We start from the raw sequence: 18,178 nt of genomic DNA, 5'->3' as shown, positions 1-18,178 counted from the left end.
GCCATCTTTTTATGGCTTGATCCATCTTTGTGGTACTCACATGATTCCTGAAGGAGTGGGCACGTATTGGATCTTCTGCAGCCAGGGAGATGCTACTTAGAATGATGAAGACCAGGATAAGATTGGTGAAAATATGATGGTGAATCAATCGATGACAACCAACTCTGAGCCTGGAAGAGAAAGGTGAAAATGAACGGCAATGCTATGTAAATAGAAGGAACATATTCATTTATTATTGCTAATACAAGATACAGGAACATGTATTTTGATCTGTCATAGTGCACTATGGATGAACATCTCTTGGTATATGAGAACGATCTTTGTCAATGAGAAATTGTCCATCATATGGATATAGTCCTTTGTTCTCCACAATTTCTGAGTGGCATTTGCTCATTTAAAGAGATGGTAAATTGTTGGGCAGCTTTTTAAAGATTTCCACTGCAAGAAGATTGACCCTACTCTAGGAGGGTTCACGTTCATTCATCCTACTCTACAGCACTGCTTCTCAGCCTTTTCCATCCAGGCCTCTCCAGTCTTGGACCTCACTAGTGGTCTACACTCACCCAGAGAGAATAACTAGTAGAATTTAACCAGTGCTCCTAGTACCAGCCACAGGGTCTCCAGTACCATTCATAGAATATCTAGTACCCCATAACTGTCACTGTATCCACAGTCAGAGCTTACTTTCCTCAACTCTCTCCTGTCTCTATTGCTACAAAATTTTTTTGAGGACTGTAAAAAAACTGACCTAATGACCAGAAATAGTATAAAATGATGAAGAAACCATTTCTTATCTTATGAATTTCCCAGAACAGTGTGACTGCCCTGCTGACTTTGGGGGGTATGCTGCGCCACATCGAGATCTGGAGTAGAAGATTCTAACATTCCTACAACACCTGGGTATTTTTCTTTTTCTTCTTTTGACAACTATGGGGTACCCTAATAGTACCTTACAGTTTGAGAAGTTCTTTTTACAGAGTCTCTAGAAAGACCAAAGATCTAAAATTCTTTGCACTTCGTACCTTGGACCTTTGGATACAGTAGCGTAATTACCGAGGTCGCCGCTGAAACTGGGCCCAGCAGGTGAGGAGCCCGCTAATGCCTGCAATTACTTATTTTTATTATAGTGCCATTCAATCCATGGCGCTTTACATGTGAGAAGGGGTATACATAATAAAACCAAGTACAGTAATCTTAAACAATACAAGTCATGACTGGTAAAGGAGGAAAGAGGACCCTGCCCGCGAGGGCACACAATCCACAAGGGCTGGGTGAGGATACAATAGGCAATTACTTCCTCGGATGCACATTCAGAAGTAGTGTATTGCGGCGCACATACCTGTCGGGTCCATGAGCAGCAATACATGCTGCCGGCCAATCAGAGGCCAGCATCTGATGTCAGTGTGCTTGTGCCTGGGGGCGCATGGCAGTGACATTATGCGCTCCTGTCGCTTGCATGCTGAAGTCAGCTGCCGGCTTCAGAAGGGGACGTCGCATGGCGAGGGAGCAGAAGGTAGGTGAGTATTTATTTATTTTAAATCAGTGAGTACATGGTGGCCATACTACTACATGGATTACTATGGGCAGTGCATTAAACTATATGAAGGACTATGGGCTATGCATTATACTTTATGGAAGATTATGGGGGTGTGTTATGATTGAGTCACCGTAGGAGGCAAAAACAGAAATGCTAGCTAAGTCCAGAAAACCAGAGAAGTTGGCAGCTATCGGATTGCAGACCCCTGAACCTATCAACACAACTAGCAGTAGCTGTGGGGGGTTCCTACGATGCCCTAGACCCCTCGATCACAGCCGGAGAATTAAATAGGCCTAAAGAAAGAAAGGGGAAATTAAACTGGCCCAGAGCAGACCCCAAAGCAATAGGCAGCCCCCAACATATAATGACGGTGAAGCAAGATGAAAATACTAACACAGACAGAAAGATAGACTGAGCAAAGAGGGGCCCAAGCTAACTAGACAGAAAAGGACTGGAAGGCTGCTGTCTGCAATCCGTGAAAAACCCTATGAAAATAAGAGCCAACAAACTGACAGTGAAAAAGGCCCTGAAGACGCTAGGCTTCAAAAAGCTATGTCAGCACTCAGGAATATACTGAAGACAGAGCTACAGGCAAAAGGAGATTCAGCTCACCCCTGCAGGGGATGGCAGAATACTGGAAAGCAAGGAAAACAAAACAAAAAGGCTAACAGCCAAAACAGAAAACTTAGCTTTAGGGGAGCAGGAATCAGACTGGTGTCCTAGAAGTCCACAGAGAAATCACCCGCAGGGCAGAAGGGCGTCGGCAGCCTTATATCCAGTCTGTGACTCCACTCAGCCAGTCATCCTCATTAGACTCAGGTGCCTGATAATCAGGCTCATTACCTTCCTTTACCAGAATAGGGAGTTCACCAGACCCCAGTGACGAAGGGGAAAATGAACTCACAACAGTACCTCCCCCTTGAGGAGGGGTCACCGAACCCTCAACCACGCCACCAGGGCGATCAGGGTGAGCCCGATGAAATGCACGCACCAATCTTTTGGCATGAATATCAGAGGCAGAGACCCAGGAATTATCCTCCTGACCATAACCCTTCCACTTAACCAAATATTGGAGTCTCCGTCTAGCCAGACGGGAATCCATTATTTTCTCTACCTCATATTCCATGTTAGCTTCAACCAATACAGGGTCTGGAGGTGCCACCCCAGGAACAACTGGTTCAACAAACCTCTTCAACAAGGACTTATGGAACACATTATGGATTTTAAATGTGACAGGAAGAGCCAAACGAAAAGAGACCGGATTAATAATCTCCAAAATCTTGTAAGGTCCAATAAATCTAGGCTTAAACTTAGGAGAAGCCACCTTCATAGCAATATTTTTTGATGATAACCACACCATATCACCAATCTTAAACTGGGGACCAATGGTCCTATGTCGATTGGAAAACCGCTGGGGCTTTTCCTGGGAGAGAGATAACTTATCCACCACTTGGTCCAGATCTGGTGCATTATCTCCACCACAGTGTCAACACCTGGGCAGGCAGAAGGCTCCACCTGCCCTGAAGAAAATCGAGGATGAAACCCAAAGTTACAAAAAAAAGGTGACATCAAAGTGGCAGAACTAGCTCTATTATTTAAAGCAAATTCGGCCAAGGGCAAAAATGAAACCCAATCATCCTGATCAGCGGAAATAAAACATCACAAATACGACTCCAAGGTCTGGTTTGTTCTCTCTGTCTCCCCATTGGTCTGAGGGTGAAAAGCAGAGGAGAAGGACAACTGAATTCCCAGCTTGGAACAGAAAGTCCTCCAAAATCTAGACACAAACTGAACTCCTCTGTCAGATACAATGTTCTCAGGAATCCCGTGTAAGCGAACCACCTGTTGCAAAAACAGGGGCACCAACTCAGAGGAAGATGGCAACTTAGGGAGTGGTACAAGATGAACCATCTTAGAGAACCTATCACAAATCACCCAAATAACAGTCATTCTTTGAGAGACCGGCATATCAGAGATGAAATCCATTGAAATATGGGTCCATGGCCTCCTGGGGACCGGCAAAGGCATCAACAACCCACTAGAGCGAGAACAAGATTTAGACCGGGAGCAAGTCCCACAGGACTGCACAAAATTCCTGACATCATGAGACAAGGTGGGCCACCAAAAAGAGCGACTCACCAGATCTCTAGTACCAAAAATACCTGGATGACCAGCCAATGCAGAGCAATGAACTTCAGACATCACTCTCTTCTTCCACTGGTCAGGAACATACAACTTTCCACTGGGACAACGCTCAGGTTTGTCCTCCTGGAACTCTTGCAGAGCAAGTCTCAAATCGGGCGAGATGGCAGAAAGAACTACCCCTTCGCCTAAGATGGTAGCAGGCTTGGTCACCACAGGAGAATCAGTAAAGAAACTCCTAGAGAGGGCGTCTGCCTTGACATTCTTAGTTCCAGGAAGAAAAGAGACCACAAAATCAAAACGTGTAAAAAACAAGGCCCACCTAGCCTGTCTAGGGTTCAAGTGTTTAGCCGACTCTAGGTAAATCAAATTCTTGTGGTCAGTGAGGACCACAACTTGATGTTTAGCTCCCTCCAACCAATGTCTCCACTCCTCAAATGCCCATTTCATGGCCAACAGTTCCCGATTCCCCACATGATAGTTACGTTCAGATGGAGAGAACTTTTGGGAAAAGAAAGCACAGGGATTCATTTTAGATGTTACAGGATCCTTTTGGGACAAAACAGCTCCTGCACCAATCTCAGAAGCATCCACCTCTACCTGGAACGGGAGTGAGACATCAGGTTGCCGCAAAACCGGGGCGGAGGTAAATCTTCGCTTCAGCTCCTGAAAGGAAGCAACAGCCTCAGGAGACCAATTCAACACATCAGCACCCTTCTTAGTCAGATCAGTCAATGGTTTGGCAATACTAGAAAATTTTGCTATAAATTTCCGATAAAAATTAGCAAAACCCAAAAACTTCTGGAGGGCCTTCAAAGAAGTGGGCTGAACCCAATCATAAATGGCCTGTACCTTGGCCGGGTCCATTTCAATAGTTGACGGAGACAAAATAAACCCCAAAAATGAAATCCTCTGTACTCCAAAAAGGCATTTCGATCCTTTGACATACAGGGAATTCTCCCTCAAGATCCGGAACACAGTCCGAATATGTTCCACATGAGAATCCCAATCCTTGGAGAAGATCAAAATATCATCCAGATAGATAATCAAAAATTTATCGACAAAGTCTCGGAAAATATCGTTCATGAAGCACTGGAAGACAGAAGGGGCATTAGTGAGCCCAAAAGGCATCACCAGGTACTCAAAATGTCCCTCCGGAGTATTAAACGCCGTCTTCCATTCATCCCCCTGCTTAATGCGGATAAGATTATACGCCCCCCTGAGGTCAAGCTTGGTAAACCAGCAAGCACCTCTAACTCTAGAGAATAGATCCGAAATCAGGGGTAACGGATTCTGATATTTAATAGTAATTTTATTGAGGGCACGATAATCAATACAAGGCCTTAAAGAACCATCCTTTTTGGCCACAAAAAAAAACCCGGCACCTAAGGGTGAAGAGGATGGTCTAATATGACCCTTCTCCAACGCCTCCTTAATATAGGACCGCATAGCCTCGTGCTCGGGTACAGATAAATTGAAGAGCCGACCCTTGGGAAATTTACACCCTGGGCTTAGTTCAGTTGCACAGTCATAACTCCTATGAGGAGGCAAGGACGCAGACTCATTCTCACTAAATACATCATAAAAGTCTGCCAAATAGTCAGGAACATCATGCGACTGAGGAGAGGTGGAAAAAACCGGAGCCTCACTAAAGGCACACCGACAACCCCAACTCACCACAGACACAGATTTCCAATCCAAAACTGGATTATGAAATTGCAACCAGGGAAACCCCAGAACAACGGCATCATGCAGACCATGCAATACCAAAAATCTGCAATTTTCTTGATGGTCTGGGGCGACCCGCATGACCACCTGGGTCCAAAACTGAGGTTTATTTTTAGCCAAAGGAGTAGCATCAATCCCCCTCAAAGGGATAGGCATCTGCAGAGGTGTCATCGGAAATCCACAACATTTAGCAAAATCCAAGTCCATTAGGTTTAGCGCTGCTCCCGAATCCACAAAAGCCTTGGCGGAAAATGTGGACAGGGAGCAGATCAGAGTAATTGCCAGAAGAAACTTAGGTTGAACACCACCAATAGAAAACGTGTGTGCAAAGCGTTTCTCTCGTTTAGGACAAACAGAAATAATATGCGAGGCATCTCCACAGAAAAAACACAGCTTATTACGCCTTCTGAACTCCTGACGTTGCGCCTTAGACAAAACTCTATCACATTGCATAGGTTCAGACGTCTGTTCAAGCGGTGGCAACACCTCTCGTGCAATCCTGCGTTCACGTAAACGCTGATCAACCTGAATGGCTAATGACATAGAATCGTCCAGACCAGAGGGAACAGGAAATCCCACCATGGTATCTTTTACAGCTTCTGACAAACCCTTCCGAAAGAGAGCAGCCAAGGCATTATCATTCCAGGTAGTAAGGACCGCCCACTTTCGGAACTTTTGACAGTACAACTCTGCAGAATCTTAACCCTGGTTCAATGCCAACAGGGTCTTTTCAGCCTGATCAATAGCATTAGGTTCGTCATACAACAACCCCAAAGCTTGAAAGAATGCGTTCACATTAGTCAGAATAGGATCATCTGGTTTCAAAGAAAACGCCCAATCCTGGGGATCGCCACGCAGCAAAGAGATGACAATTTTAACCTGCTGTGCGGAGCTCCCTGACGAGTTAGGCTTCAAGGCAAAAAATAATTTATAATTATTTTTGAAACTCAAAAATTTAGATCGATCCCCAAAAAATGCATCAGGTGTAGGGATCTTTGGTTCAACAGCATGCGAACGAGCAAGGTAGGCGGAAATTCCCCGCACTTCCGCAGCGAGCTGCTCCACACGATCAGACAATTGCTTTATCTCCATTGAGAGAAAAAAAAAAAATTCCCCCTACGGCCTCAGAGATATAGAGGAAAGAATATACACACACACTTTTTTTTTTTTTTTTAAACACAATTCTTTCCTGCTATTGAGTACCCTAGGATCTGCGGTATGGCAGGTGATTCTGTTATGATTGAGTCACCGTAGGAGGCAAAAACAGAAATGCTAGCTAAGTCCAGAAAACCAGAGAAGTTGGCAGCTATCGGATTGCAGACCCCTGAACCTATCAACACAACTAGCAGTAGCCGTGGGGGGTTCCTACGATGCCCTAGACCCCTCGATCACAGTCGGAGAATTAAATAGGCCTAAAGAAAGAAAGGGGAAATCTAAACTGGCCCAGAGCAGACCCCAAAGCAATAGGCAGCCCCCAACATATAATGACGGTGAAGCAAGATGAAAATACTAACACAGACAGAAAGATAGACTGAGCAAAGAGGGGCCCAAGCTAACTAGACAGAAAAGGACAGGAAGGCTGCTGTCTGCAATCCGTGAAAAACCCTATGAAAATAAGAGCCAACAAACTGACAGTAAAAAAGTCCCTGAAGACGCTAGGCTTCAAAAAGCTATGTCAGCACTCAGGAATATACTGAAGACAGAGCTACAGGCAAAAGGAGATTCAGCTCACCCCAGCAGGGGATGGCAGAATACTGAAAAGCAAGGAAAACAAAAAACAAAACAAAAAGGCTAACAGCCAAAACAGAAAACTTAGCTTTAGGGGAGCAGGAATCAGACTGGTGTCCTAGAAGTCCACAGAGAAATCACCCGCAGGGCAGAAGGGCGTCGGCAGCCTTATATCCAGTCTGTGACTCCACTCAGCCAGTCATCCTCATTAGACTCAGGTGCCTGATAATCAGGCTCATTACCTTCCTTTACCAGAATAGGGAGTTCACCAGACCCCAGTGACGAAGGGGAAAATGAACTCACAACAGGGGTGCATTATACTATATGTAGGACTATGTGCTTTGCATTATAATATTTGGAGGACTATGGGCTGTGCATTATACTACATGGATGATTATGGGCTGTGCATTATACTACATGGACTCCTATGGGCTGTGCATTATGTTATATGAAGGATATGGGTTGTGTATTATACTAATATAGAGGACTATGCGCTGTGCATTATATATGGATATGCATTATGCTATATAGAGGACTATGGGGGATGCATTCTACTATATGGAGGACTTTGAAGAGTGCATTATACTTCTCCTATGGGGCCCCATGACTTCAATGTACGCCCCTGTTGAGTATAATAGTTTATTTTTTCTATATACTAAAGAACAGCAGCAGAACAGGGGACATATATATTAAGATGTGCGATATATATCAGGATGTGGCTCAAGAAAAGGGACATATCCCAGGATGAGGCCCTGGATAACGGACATATATATGTCAGGATGAGAGACATATATACCAGGATGAGGGACATATATACCAGGATGGAGCATATATACATATGTTATCAACGTTAGTAAGTCTGCAGGTCTGTAGCTCCAACCTGATGCCGCCATTTCGGCACACTTCTTCCGGGGATTTGGTGAAATGGCGTTGTCTGGGTGGAGCTACAGACCTTCTAACATTGATAGTAGTGTTTGGTAGTGCTTGAATACTGTAATGATGAAGTGTTATGCACTTTATGGTTATTGTGACAAAAGTGGTAAATAAATTATGAAGATGGTTGTATTAGCCCAAATGACTCTATTAAGTTCTCTCAGACCCATACTACAGTCACGTCATTCATAGGAAAGTCATCTCGAAGACACACAACTAGAAAGCCTCTCACAGGTTGGTGTTGCTCAGGATGAAGAAGGCACTGCCCTCTGGTATTGGAAGAACTTTCTCCTTTGGCGCAAACTCTGCAAGTTTATCCATATGAGAATCCGGTAAACTTCCCTCTTCCTCTTCTTCTGCCTCTGCCTCTTCTTCGACCGCTGGAAGGAAGGACATGAAGAGACATTTTCAAATTGCGTGGTACAAACCCCCCAAAAATGTAATAATTAATACATGAAAGCAATGCAAGATCTGCTTACATTCTTCACATCCCTGTTCTTCCTCTTGATCTCCTTCAAGAGCCTGCAGGATGAACATATGTGCATTTAGGACAACAGAATTTTTTTTTTTTTTTTTTTAAATGGGTGATAGAGACAAGATATTTTTTTTTTCTTTTTTTCATAAACAGCGCCACTCTTGACTGGTTCTGATATTGCAACACAGTTCTATGCAAGTAAATGTTACCAAGTTGCAAAACCAAACGCTGTCCAATGAATGACAGGTACGGCACCTTTTTCATAAAAAAGAGCACCATATTTTTCAAAAAATAAGGATACAAAAATGCAAGCATTACCTTGGTCGAGCTGTCATCTTCTTTTTTTTCCGTCTTATGGTCTTCCCTGAAAGTAATGACAAATAGAGGTATTGTTACAAGTCTCCTGACTCTGACACTGAGGCCTCTTTCAGACGTCAGTGATTTTTCACATATGCAAAAAATGGTCCAAGTTTCATCAGAGTTTTGGATCCAAATTTTAGAGCTCATACTCACTGGTGCGAAAATCGGATGAGTGTTATCTGATTAAAAATCGGATTGCACTCTGACCAATGTTAGTCAATGGGTGACATCTCATTTGGGATTTTTTTCTCAGCCGAAATCGGACTGAGAAAAAAAATCGCAGCATGCTGCGATTTTCATGTGAAAACCGCCTATGCAAGTCAATGGGTGCGATAAAAAATCTGACAGAAATCGGACCATGCAAGTGCTATCCGATTGATATGCACCAGTGTCCTTTAAAAAAAGCCGACAATTCATATGCGGCTACTGTATAATCACACTGACAGCTCAAAAAAGAATAGATAGTATAGATGTATACACATAGAATACACATGTGTATGTCACTGACATGTATATATCTATGTATTCTATGTGTATATATCTATTCTTTTTTGAGCTGTCAGTGTGATTTTACTGTATAGCCGCATATGAATTGCCAGCTTATCTATCTATCGATCTAATATAAATACATATATATGTGTTGGGCAGTCTCAGGAAGAGACTGATGTCCTGAATAGCACCCGCTGAGCCCCTGGACCTGGTGAGGCCGGTGTGGGGAAACCCTGGGAGAGGGTGGGCTCCCTGAATAGCACCCAGTGTGCCCTGTGTGTTGGACGGTCTCAGGAGGAGACAGGCATCCTGAATAGCACACAGACATGACACGTGAGTTTTGTGTTGTGTGTGTTTTTTTTTTATTTTCCCTCTCAAGTCAGCTGGCGGTGGCTCAGTGGGGTCAAGAAGGTGACAAGCGGCTTGCTGTAACTCAGCGGGGTTACGAAGGTGACAAGCAGCTTGCTGTAACTCGGCGGGGTTACGAAGGTGACACCAGCAGCTGTGTGTGAGCGGCAGCTGGAGGTGTCGGAGATCGGTGACAGCAGGAGCTGTGGTGGTGCCAGCAAGAACTTGTGTGGTATCGTACTTAAAGGGCCAGTACGGGCCCAAGAGACAAACTGTTTTGTGTGAACTGTGGTCTAAGGAGACCTGTAGAAAGGACATGGGGAAATCCCGAAAGGGGGCGGTGACCCAAATTGGGGTGGTAGCCCAAAAAGGGGTGGAGTCCCAGAGGGAGGCGGTGACCCAGAGTGGGGTGGTAACCCAAAAAGGGGTGGAGTCCCAGAGGGGGCGGCGACCCAAATCGGGGTGGTTCAGAAAAGGGCAGCACTGGGAACCTCAGTGGACATGTCTGAGGAACCGCAGTGTGTGTTTATGACTTTTTCAGAATGTGGGTCATTCCTTCTGGATAATGACGGGCCGCAGGTGTGTACCGTGATGCTGCATCGGGAAGGAGTATCTGTACGGTTGGACTCAAAGAGTCAGGTGACTCTGACAGGAACTCCTCTCACTGTCTGACCGAGAAAATGGTCCAGGTTCGCTGTAAACATGGGGTCACTGTGAACTATGCGGTAGACAAAGTAACGTTTGAGGGGTTCGGAGGCATTGAGTGCCAAGGTGGCAGTATACCACCAGACTTAGTGTATGCCTTGGAGAGGGGCTGGGACTTTGTTGTGTTTGATGATGTATGGCAGCGGGATGGAGACGTTTCTAATGTTGGATTAGCAGACATTGAGGCGGTGACGCCTCCTAAAGTGGACAGTACAAAGGCCAGGCGGAGAAAAATAATGTTCGGCTGAAACAGCTGAAGCGCCAGGTGGAAGAAGCGGAGAAAGAGGCTCAATGTGTAAATGCGTTGTACCGTAGATTACAGCGTGAAATGGAGGATGCTACAGAGACAACAAATGCAATGAGCCGTGAGGTTACTGCACTGAAAAGCGAACTTAGACGTTGTGATGTGCCACTTGTTACCAGACGTATAGACAGAAAAGGAGGTGACGGAGCGCACTGGAGGAGTGTGATGACCAAACAGTGTCTGATGACGCAGACAGACTGTGACTGGAGGGCCAAAGATCAAGGCCGATATTCTGACCGCTGGGGGCGGGGGAGGCCTAACGTAGAGATGAGGCCATATGACACACAAAACAGACGGAGACGGTTCTCTCGACCTGTGGGGCAAGGTGACATGGGTGCCCGGTCTCAAGATCCCGGGGTGATGTGTGTTCAACCCCACAAGCTTGAACAAAGGGGGAGGTATGTGGTGTAGTGACCACTGTGTCTGCTAGAGGGCGCTGTGTGGGTGTCCCAGGACGGACGGATAGCCATGTCCAGAGTGGTAACAAGAGCAGGGTGCTAAAGGATCGTTATGTATCCCAAGGTGGGTGGCCTTGGGATGAAGGCTTGATTATGTGCTGATCAGCAGAGCTGATCTTTCGTTCCAATGTATTAGGGAGAAGCCTTCAGGTGATTGATGAGAAGGGTGGGATCAATCACCTACAAACCCACCTAGGGGCGGGTGTCTAGAGTGCCATAGTAAAGTATATGTGTGTGAATGATTGAAGGACCTGTGATGAGGTCATAGCCATGTGATCCGGTGGGCGTGGCTACGGACCATATAAGGTGGCCAGAGTAGGTCACGAGTGAATGCTTGGACCCTGTTGCTCCGTATGGAAGGTCTCATCTGGGCTGACGTGAGGCCGACTGAGGAAGATGTCTAGGAGAAAACACCATGTGCATCACTGAAGTGGTGCCAAGTTAGGTTCCCAAACCATATATGATAAAATGAAAACCTGGCACTCAACTTAATGCTTAGTGAGACAATTTATTGTAGTACCAGAAAACGTTTCGGTCAGTGTAGACCTTCGTCAGTTACGTGCTAGGATATTTGAATGTAGTTTAAAGGAGGGCGCTTTTTGAATGTTACTGAAAAGCCAGTAGTCAGTGTGTTGCTGTAATGCAGAGAAATCTTAACATATGGCAGGACGTGGTAACCCGCGTCCTGGAGGACCAGGCTGCGCTCATCCTGCCATACGTTAAGAGTTCTCTGCATTACAGCAGCACACCGACTACCAGCTTTTCAGTAACATTCAAAAAGCGCCCTTCTTTAAACTACATTCAAATATCCTAGCATGTAACTGATGAAGGTCTACACTGATCGAAACGTTTTCTGGTACTACAATAAATTGTCTCACTAAGCATTAAGTTGAGTGCCAGGTTTTCATTTTATCATATATGACTGAGGATGATGTGTCTGCCTTCCTGTACACGTGTTTGTGTGAGAGTTCCCTGGAGGAAATGAACATCGGCGCTGAGAAGCAGCTACTGTGTGAGGTTATCCGGACACAGGGGATATAACTGTGAGGCTAGAGAGCCTGTGTGCTGGACATTGCACAACCTGTGTGACCACAGGATAAACAGAATGAAGCTCTGTCATGGACGCTATGCTGTTTATATGAACTTTCTGTTGCTGTTGCTTTGGTTTATGCTGCATAATAAACCGAATGGACTGAGTTATGTTAAGAAACCTGTGCCAGACGTGATTTATCGGCTGCCTAGCGAGTATCCCCTACCTTAATGACAAGCGCTACCTTACAATATATACACATAAAATAATATATATTTTATATGTAATATACTGTATATAATATATATATATCCATAATATATATATATAAAATATATAAATATACATAAGATATATATATATATATATATATATATATATATATATATATATATATATATATATATTATATTGAAGACATAGATGTATATATACACACATGTAATATATTATATATATATATATAATATATATTTAATAAATATATTGTATAATCAAAATATAATATATATATATGTTAGTGACAAATACAATTAGTGTAGTGTTGTTTCTAAATTGTGGAAATGTATTTAATTAATGATTAATTAATTGATTTTTTCAAGGAACAAAATGGCGTGGAATCCCCCTATAATTTAGAGACAGCAACACTATACTAATTGTATTTGTCAATGACATCTCTCTCTCTCTGTGTGTATATATATATATATATATATATATATATATATATATATATATATACACACACACACACACACACATATATAAAATACGTATATATTATATATATAATTATATATTATATATAATTTATATATATATATTATACATAATATCATATATAAGCTATATAATATATATGTGTGTGTGTGAGTGTGTTTTGAAGATTCTTTTGTTTTAAAACGATGTGTACAGTTTGCTTTTTACAATGCTATTTTAACATGAGTTTTTACATGGAGAGAACTGCTGTATGTAAAACCTCATGTTAAAATCGCATTGAATACGGATGTCATACGCATGTCATATGCAAAAATCGCACTGAAATCGCATTACACTCGCATGACAAGCGCATAGAATTGGTCCGTTTTTTCCATCCGGAAAACGGACCGTTTTTTTAATCGCAAATGGGTATGAGCCCTTAGGCCACGTTCAGTATTTAGTGAGTATTTTACATCAGTATTTGTAAGCAAATGTCTGATAGAAACACGTCACCACTTCTGTATTTATCACCCACTTCTGATTTTGGCTTACAAATACTGATGTAAAATACTGACCACTGACCAAATACTGAACGTGTGAACATGGACTTATCAGTGCTTGATCAGTGTCAGTCTTTACCATCTGTGAATTTCACATATGAAAAAAAAAATAAAAAGACAAATCCTCTCCTATCCAGTGCTTCGTTAATAACAGACAGCACACTGACTACGCTCTTGTCCGTCATTTTCATTGACACATAAACTTGCATGAGTAATTTTGATCACTCCAATCAAAAACGGACATGTCTGTGTGAATTTTTTTGACAGATACACGTTCCGCAAAAAAATCCGGACATGTAAACCGCACCATAGACTTTAATGTGTACCAGGAAAAATCACTGAAAGAACTAGTATGTGATTCAGAGACTTCTGAATGAGGTCTGAAACCCAGTGTGTGTTTTTAACAAACAGGGAACATATATTCTACGGAGCTGCCCACATGTCTGTGTTTTAACAAAAAAAAACCTGAGGCATGTCCGGTTTTGATACGATCAAAATTACCCATTAAAATCAATGGATCTATGAATAAAAGTGCTGCTATCTGAGAGCTGCCCATTGGTTTTACTGCTTAATAGGTAGAACTTTGGATTATTTAATTTTTTTTTTTGACAATTAGAACAGATGAAACACATGGTAAAAACAAGTCGGCAGACAAAGCACTAATGAAAGTCTGATCCTGTAAATTTAAGATAATTGGTCCTTTTTTACATATAGGAATAAAGGGATGACTGAATGAGAGATTAAGAGATACCTATGTATACTATGTATTTGATCTGGGAATTTCATCATCCAAACATTAAATAAAGGTCTGGGTGTGAGAGATAATTTTCAAAGGGCAGCAAATACATAAAAAAATGGCATAAAAATCTGCATTTGTGGATAGATTTTCACTGCATTGCGAATAGTAAAACCTGCAGCATGATCAGATGTTTTCCTCTCCATGAGAATGGGGCTTTAAAAAAACGCCATCCACTTTGTATGGCAAACGGCGCCGGATCTGCAATACAGAATCCGCACCACAAATCTTCTATGTCTGGGCCTACCAAAAAAGCATGCTTCCTATATGTGAAGATGTCTCTGATGATAGTTAATTACCGTAAATTGCTTTTTATTCTAGCATGGACTAAAGGAAAAAGAAAATTGGAATTTATTTGTACGCTTAAAGCAATAAGTTCAATTTACAAGTGTCCATACAAAGGCCCTAATCTATTTTGAAGGTTTAGTATTATGGTATTATGCTCACTTCTTGTCTTTGCTGTTAATATTGTCTCCATCAGCTAGATTGTCCACAGCGATAGCCAGGAAGACGTTCAGCAAAATATCTGTGCAGGAGAGTTAAGGACGCATTTGTGTGACCCCAGGACACAATATATTTAGCTAATTGATCGTTTAGAACTGTAAAGGACTTTCATAGAATCATAGTAAAAAAATGTGTTTAATTACTGTAGTTGTTAGAAAACTTTTACAAGATTTTCACGGCGCTGTGAATTTTTTGCTTTAAAAAGGGTACTCCAGCCAAAAAAGTTTGAATGGAACATCAGGTCGTATGTTCAACCTTAGCTCCTTTAACTTCCAGCTGGGGGACTGGGACTGTTGATTGCGGGGTGTCCCGAAGTCTGGAGTCTACTGATCTAGCTTCCAGTGTTTAGATCAGGAGTCCTCAAACTTTTTAAACAAGGGGCCAGTTCACGGTCCCTCAGACCATTGGAGGGCCGGAATATAGTTTAAGAAAAAAAACTATGAACAAATTCCTATGCTGCACACTTCTCATATGTTATTTTAAAGTAAAAAAGAAAAACAGGAACAAGTACAATATTTAAAACGAAGAACAAGTAAAGTTAAATCAACAAACTTACCGGTATTTCAATGGGAACTATGGGCCTGCTTTTGGCTAATGAGATAGTCAATGTCCGGTTCCATATTTGCCACTGCTAGTCGTAACAAGTGAAGCAATTGTTCTCTTTCTTGATATTATGGTTTCCTAAGGATTCCTATTTGCTATTAGTAAAATACCAATATATATATAGAGCGCTACAAAAACAATATACCAGCAATAAAATTGCCCATACAGAGACATACAGACTGCACTGCCCATCAATGCAGTCTGATCAGTGCCCATCAATGCAGCATTGCCAGTCCATATCATTTCAGCCTCACCAGTGCCCATATTGGTGGAACTCTGCTTTTAACTCAGGCTCAGACTGGTATGGTGCGAGAGTCCCCAATAGTCAGGTAAATATTCCCAATATAGTAGGTAAATATCCCCAATAGGCAGGTAAATGTCCCCAATAGGCAGGTAAACGTCCCCAATAGGCCCTATAGGTCCTCAATAGGCAGCATAGTCCCCAATAAGCAGCATAGTCCCCAATAGGCAGGTAAATGTACCCAATAGGTAGTATAGGTCCCCAATAGGCAGGTAAATGTCCCCAATAGGCAGCATAGTCCCCACTAGGCATGCAAATGTTTCCACTAGGCAGGATAGGTCCCCAATAGACAGCATAGTCTCCGTCTCCTTCTGGCACATGCGGCGTGACGTCATCAGGCCACGCAGGCGGAGTGATGAAAATCACATGGTCTGTGCTGCATACGGACGGCCGTGCATAGCCTTTCCTCGCTGCCTCGTCATTCCGCCCACGATTACAGGGCCCGCCGACATAGAAATGTTGTGAAGTTCAATGTCAGCCGGGCCTGGATAAATGTCCTCGGTGGGCCGCATGTGGCCCGCGGGCCGTAGTTTGAGGACCCCTGGTTTAGATGATAGATACTTGAGACAAAAATACCCCTTTAATTTGACTCTATAAAGACACCACCTTGACAAACAGCATCCAACGTCCAAATAGTAGAAATGTGGGGCGCTATACACCTGGCATGACAATGCAACTTCTTCCTGTGATGACAGGGGCACAAAGGCCACATAAAGTAGACACGCGTACTATAAATGGTAGGTGGGGGCCGTGTTTCAGATTTTACTTTTGAGCCCAGGAGCTTCAGATGTCAACCAAAACTGTCTTATCATTGATCTAATCTCTGACAAAAATGGAAACTTTTGTGCAGTGAACAGCACGAAAAAGTATAAAACGGTTTATTTAGAAAAATTGCCGAAAGAAATACCGCGGTATAATAAATAAAAATATTTTTTTTTATATAGTTTTTTAATTTTCTATATATATAATATTTATTCCAAAAAGAGGCAGCACTGCATAGTTAGTCTTTCAAGTGACAGTGAGTTTTATTAGACCCACATAACCAGGCAACGTTTCGGCTCAAATGAGCCTTTCTCAATGAATAAATATTGGATATTGTGGCGGATACTGGACTATTTGCCTGGGGCTGTGCACCCAAAGCTAAGTACTGTGCTGTTTCTCTTTCTTCTATTTATATATATTTCTTTATTTATTACGATATTAAAGGATACAATTTCCACAAATGAAGAGGATGATAAAATACACGCAAACTAGCATTCCAGGAAAGAATGGGCCCCCGTACGCCATGATCCCATCATACATCACTGCGTTCCAATCTTCGCCAGTCAGGATCTGAATGATATTAATAAGAAAGTAAATATATAATAGAAAAGAAACAGATGCCTGACACCACCAGTGATATCAAAGTGTTATCCTTAGGAGAGCTCATAAATATTAAGTCTTTGTAGGGTCTGACTCCTGGCACACCCACCGATCAGCTAACCGAAGGTCCTAGGCAGCTCATCCCTTTATCGTTTAGTGCCACACACTTATAGTGGCTGTGTCTGGTACTGCAGTTTTCTGTTGGACGGAGTTGTAATGTAATACCAGACATAGCTTCTAACAGTCAGTGCTTAGCATGGTGAACAATGAATACTGCCACCAAACTAATATTATCAATATCACAGCCCTCACCTGGAAGACAGTGAGCAGCGCCTGTGGGAAGGTGTCAAAGGTACTTCTTTTGGTCTGGGTCTCATCAAAGTTGAATTTTCCACCAAAAAGTTGCATCCCAAGCAAGGAAAAGATGATGATGAAGAGGAAGAGAAGCAGCAGCAAAGAAGCAATGGATTTCATGGAGTTCAGCAGTGAGGCGACCAGGTTACTTAATGATGCCCAGTGTCTGGTAGTTGTGGAAAAAGACATAGAGGAGCCATATAGAATCACATATTATCAATAGAATACATGTGGTAACAAAAAATAATTAAAAATATGGATACGCACAGTTCGGGGTATTCATAAGAAGATTTCCTCTTAAGAGACTGCTATTCTCCCTGTGCCTACAGTATATGTAAATCTGGTCTTGTTTATAGTAATTGTGTAAAATGAACCCTTGGGCAATGTATCACTCACCACCCTTACACAAGAGACATAACTAGGAGGGACATGCTCTTTAAAGTGGATTTATCGCCAGATTTCAGAATGCAATTTGCATACACTATCACATATATAGCATAGACCTGATGAACCGTGTGCACTCACTTTGAAAACTCATGGTCAAAATGGCTGTAGAAGCTTTTTGGAAATTTTAACTCAATCTCTGCACACCTAGCCTGATTGACAGTTGCTCAGTGTCTCTCTTCCCTGCTGCTGATTCTCCACCCACCTAGTCTGATTGACAGCTCCTCAAGTGTCCTTCATCCTCCCTACTGCTCCATAATCTCTTCCCACCTAGCCTGATTGCCTGTTCTATAGTGTCCCTCTTTCATGCTGATGCTGAAT

General features: G+C 42.7%; 1 protein-coding gene across 1 annotated transcript in view; it reads right to left on the bottom strand.

Annotated features, from left to right (window-relative positions):
* The window catches only part of CACNA1F (calcium voltage-gated channel subunit alpha1 F), a 152,883-nt gene that overhangs the window by 82,321 nt on the left and 52,384 nt on the right, over positions 1–18,178 (bottom strand). The window contains exons 13-19 of the mRNA XM_073541426.1: positions 17,372–17,579; positions 16,909–17,029; positions 14,737–14,815; positions 8,862–8,907; positions 8,548–8,590; positions 8,301–8,448; positions 41–170 (exon numbers count right to left, since the gene is read on the bottom strand). Of these exons, the coding sequence (XP_073397527.1) occupies positions 41–170; positions 8,301–8,448; positions 8,548–8,590; positions 8,862–8,907; positions 14,737–14,815; positions 16,909–17,029; positions 17,372–17,579 (775 nt within the window). The remainder of the gene's footprint in view (positions 1–40; positions 171–8,300; positions 8,449–8,547; positions 8,591–8,861; positions 8,908–14,736; positions 14,816–16,908; positions 17,030–17,371; positions 17,580–18,178) is intronic.

Source organism: Dendrobates tinctorius, unplaced genomic scaffold (assembly GCF_039654945.1).
Source record: "Dendrobates tinctorius isolate UK_male_01 unplaced genomic scaffold, ASM3965494v1 ptg000120l, whole genome shotgun sequence".
NCBI classification, from domain to species: Eukaryota; Metazoa; Chordata; class Amphibia; order Anura; family Dendrobatidae; genus Dendrobates; species Dendrobates tinctorius.
The sequence above is the reverse complement of the archived record's forward strand: the minus strand, read 5'-3'. Positions and strand labels throughout refer to the sequence as shown.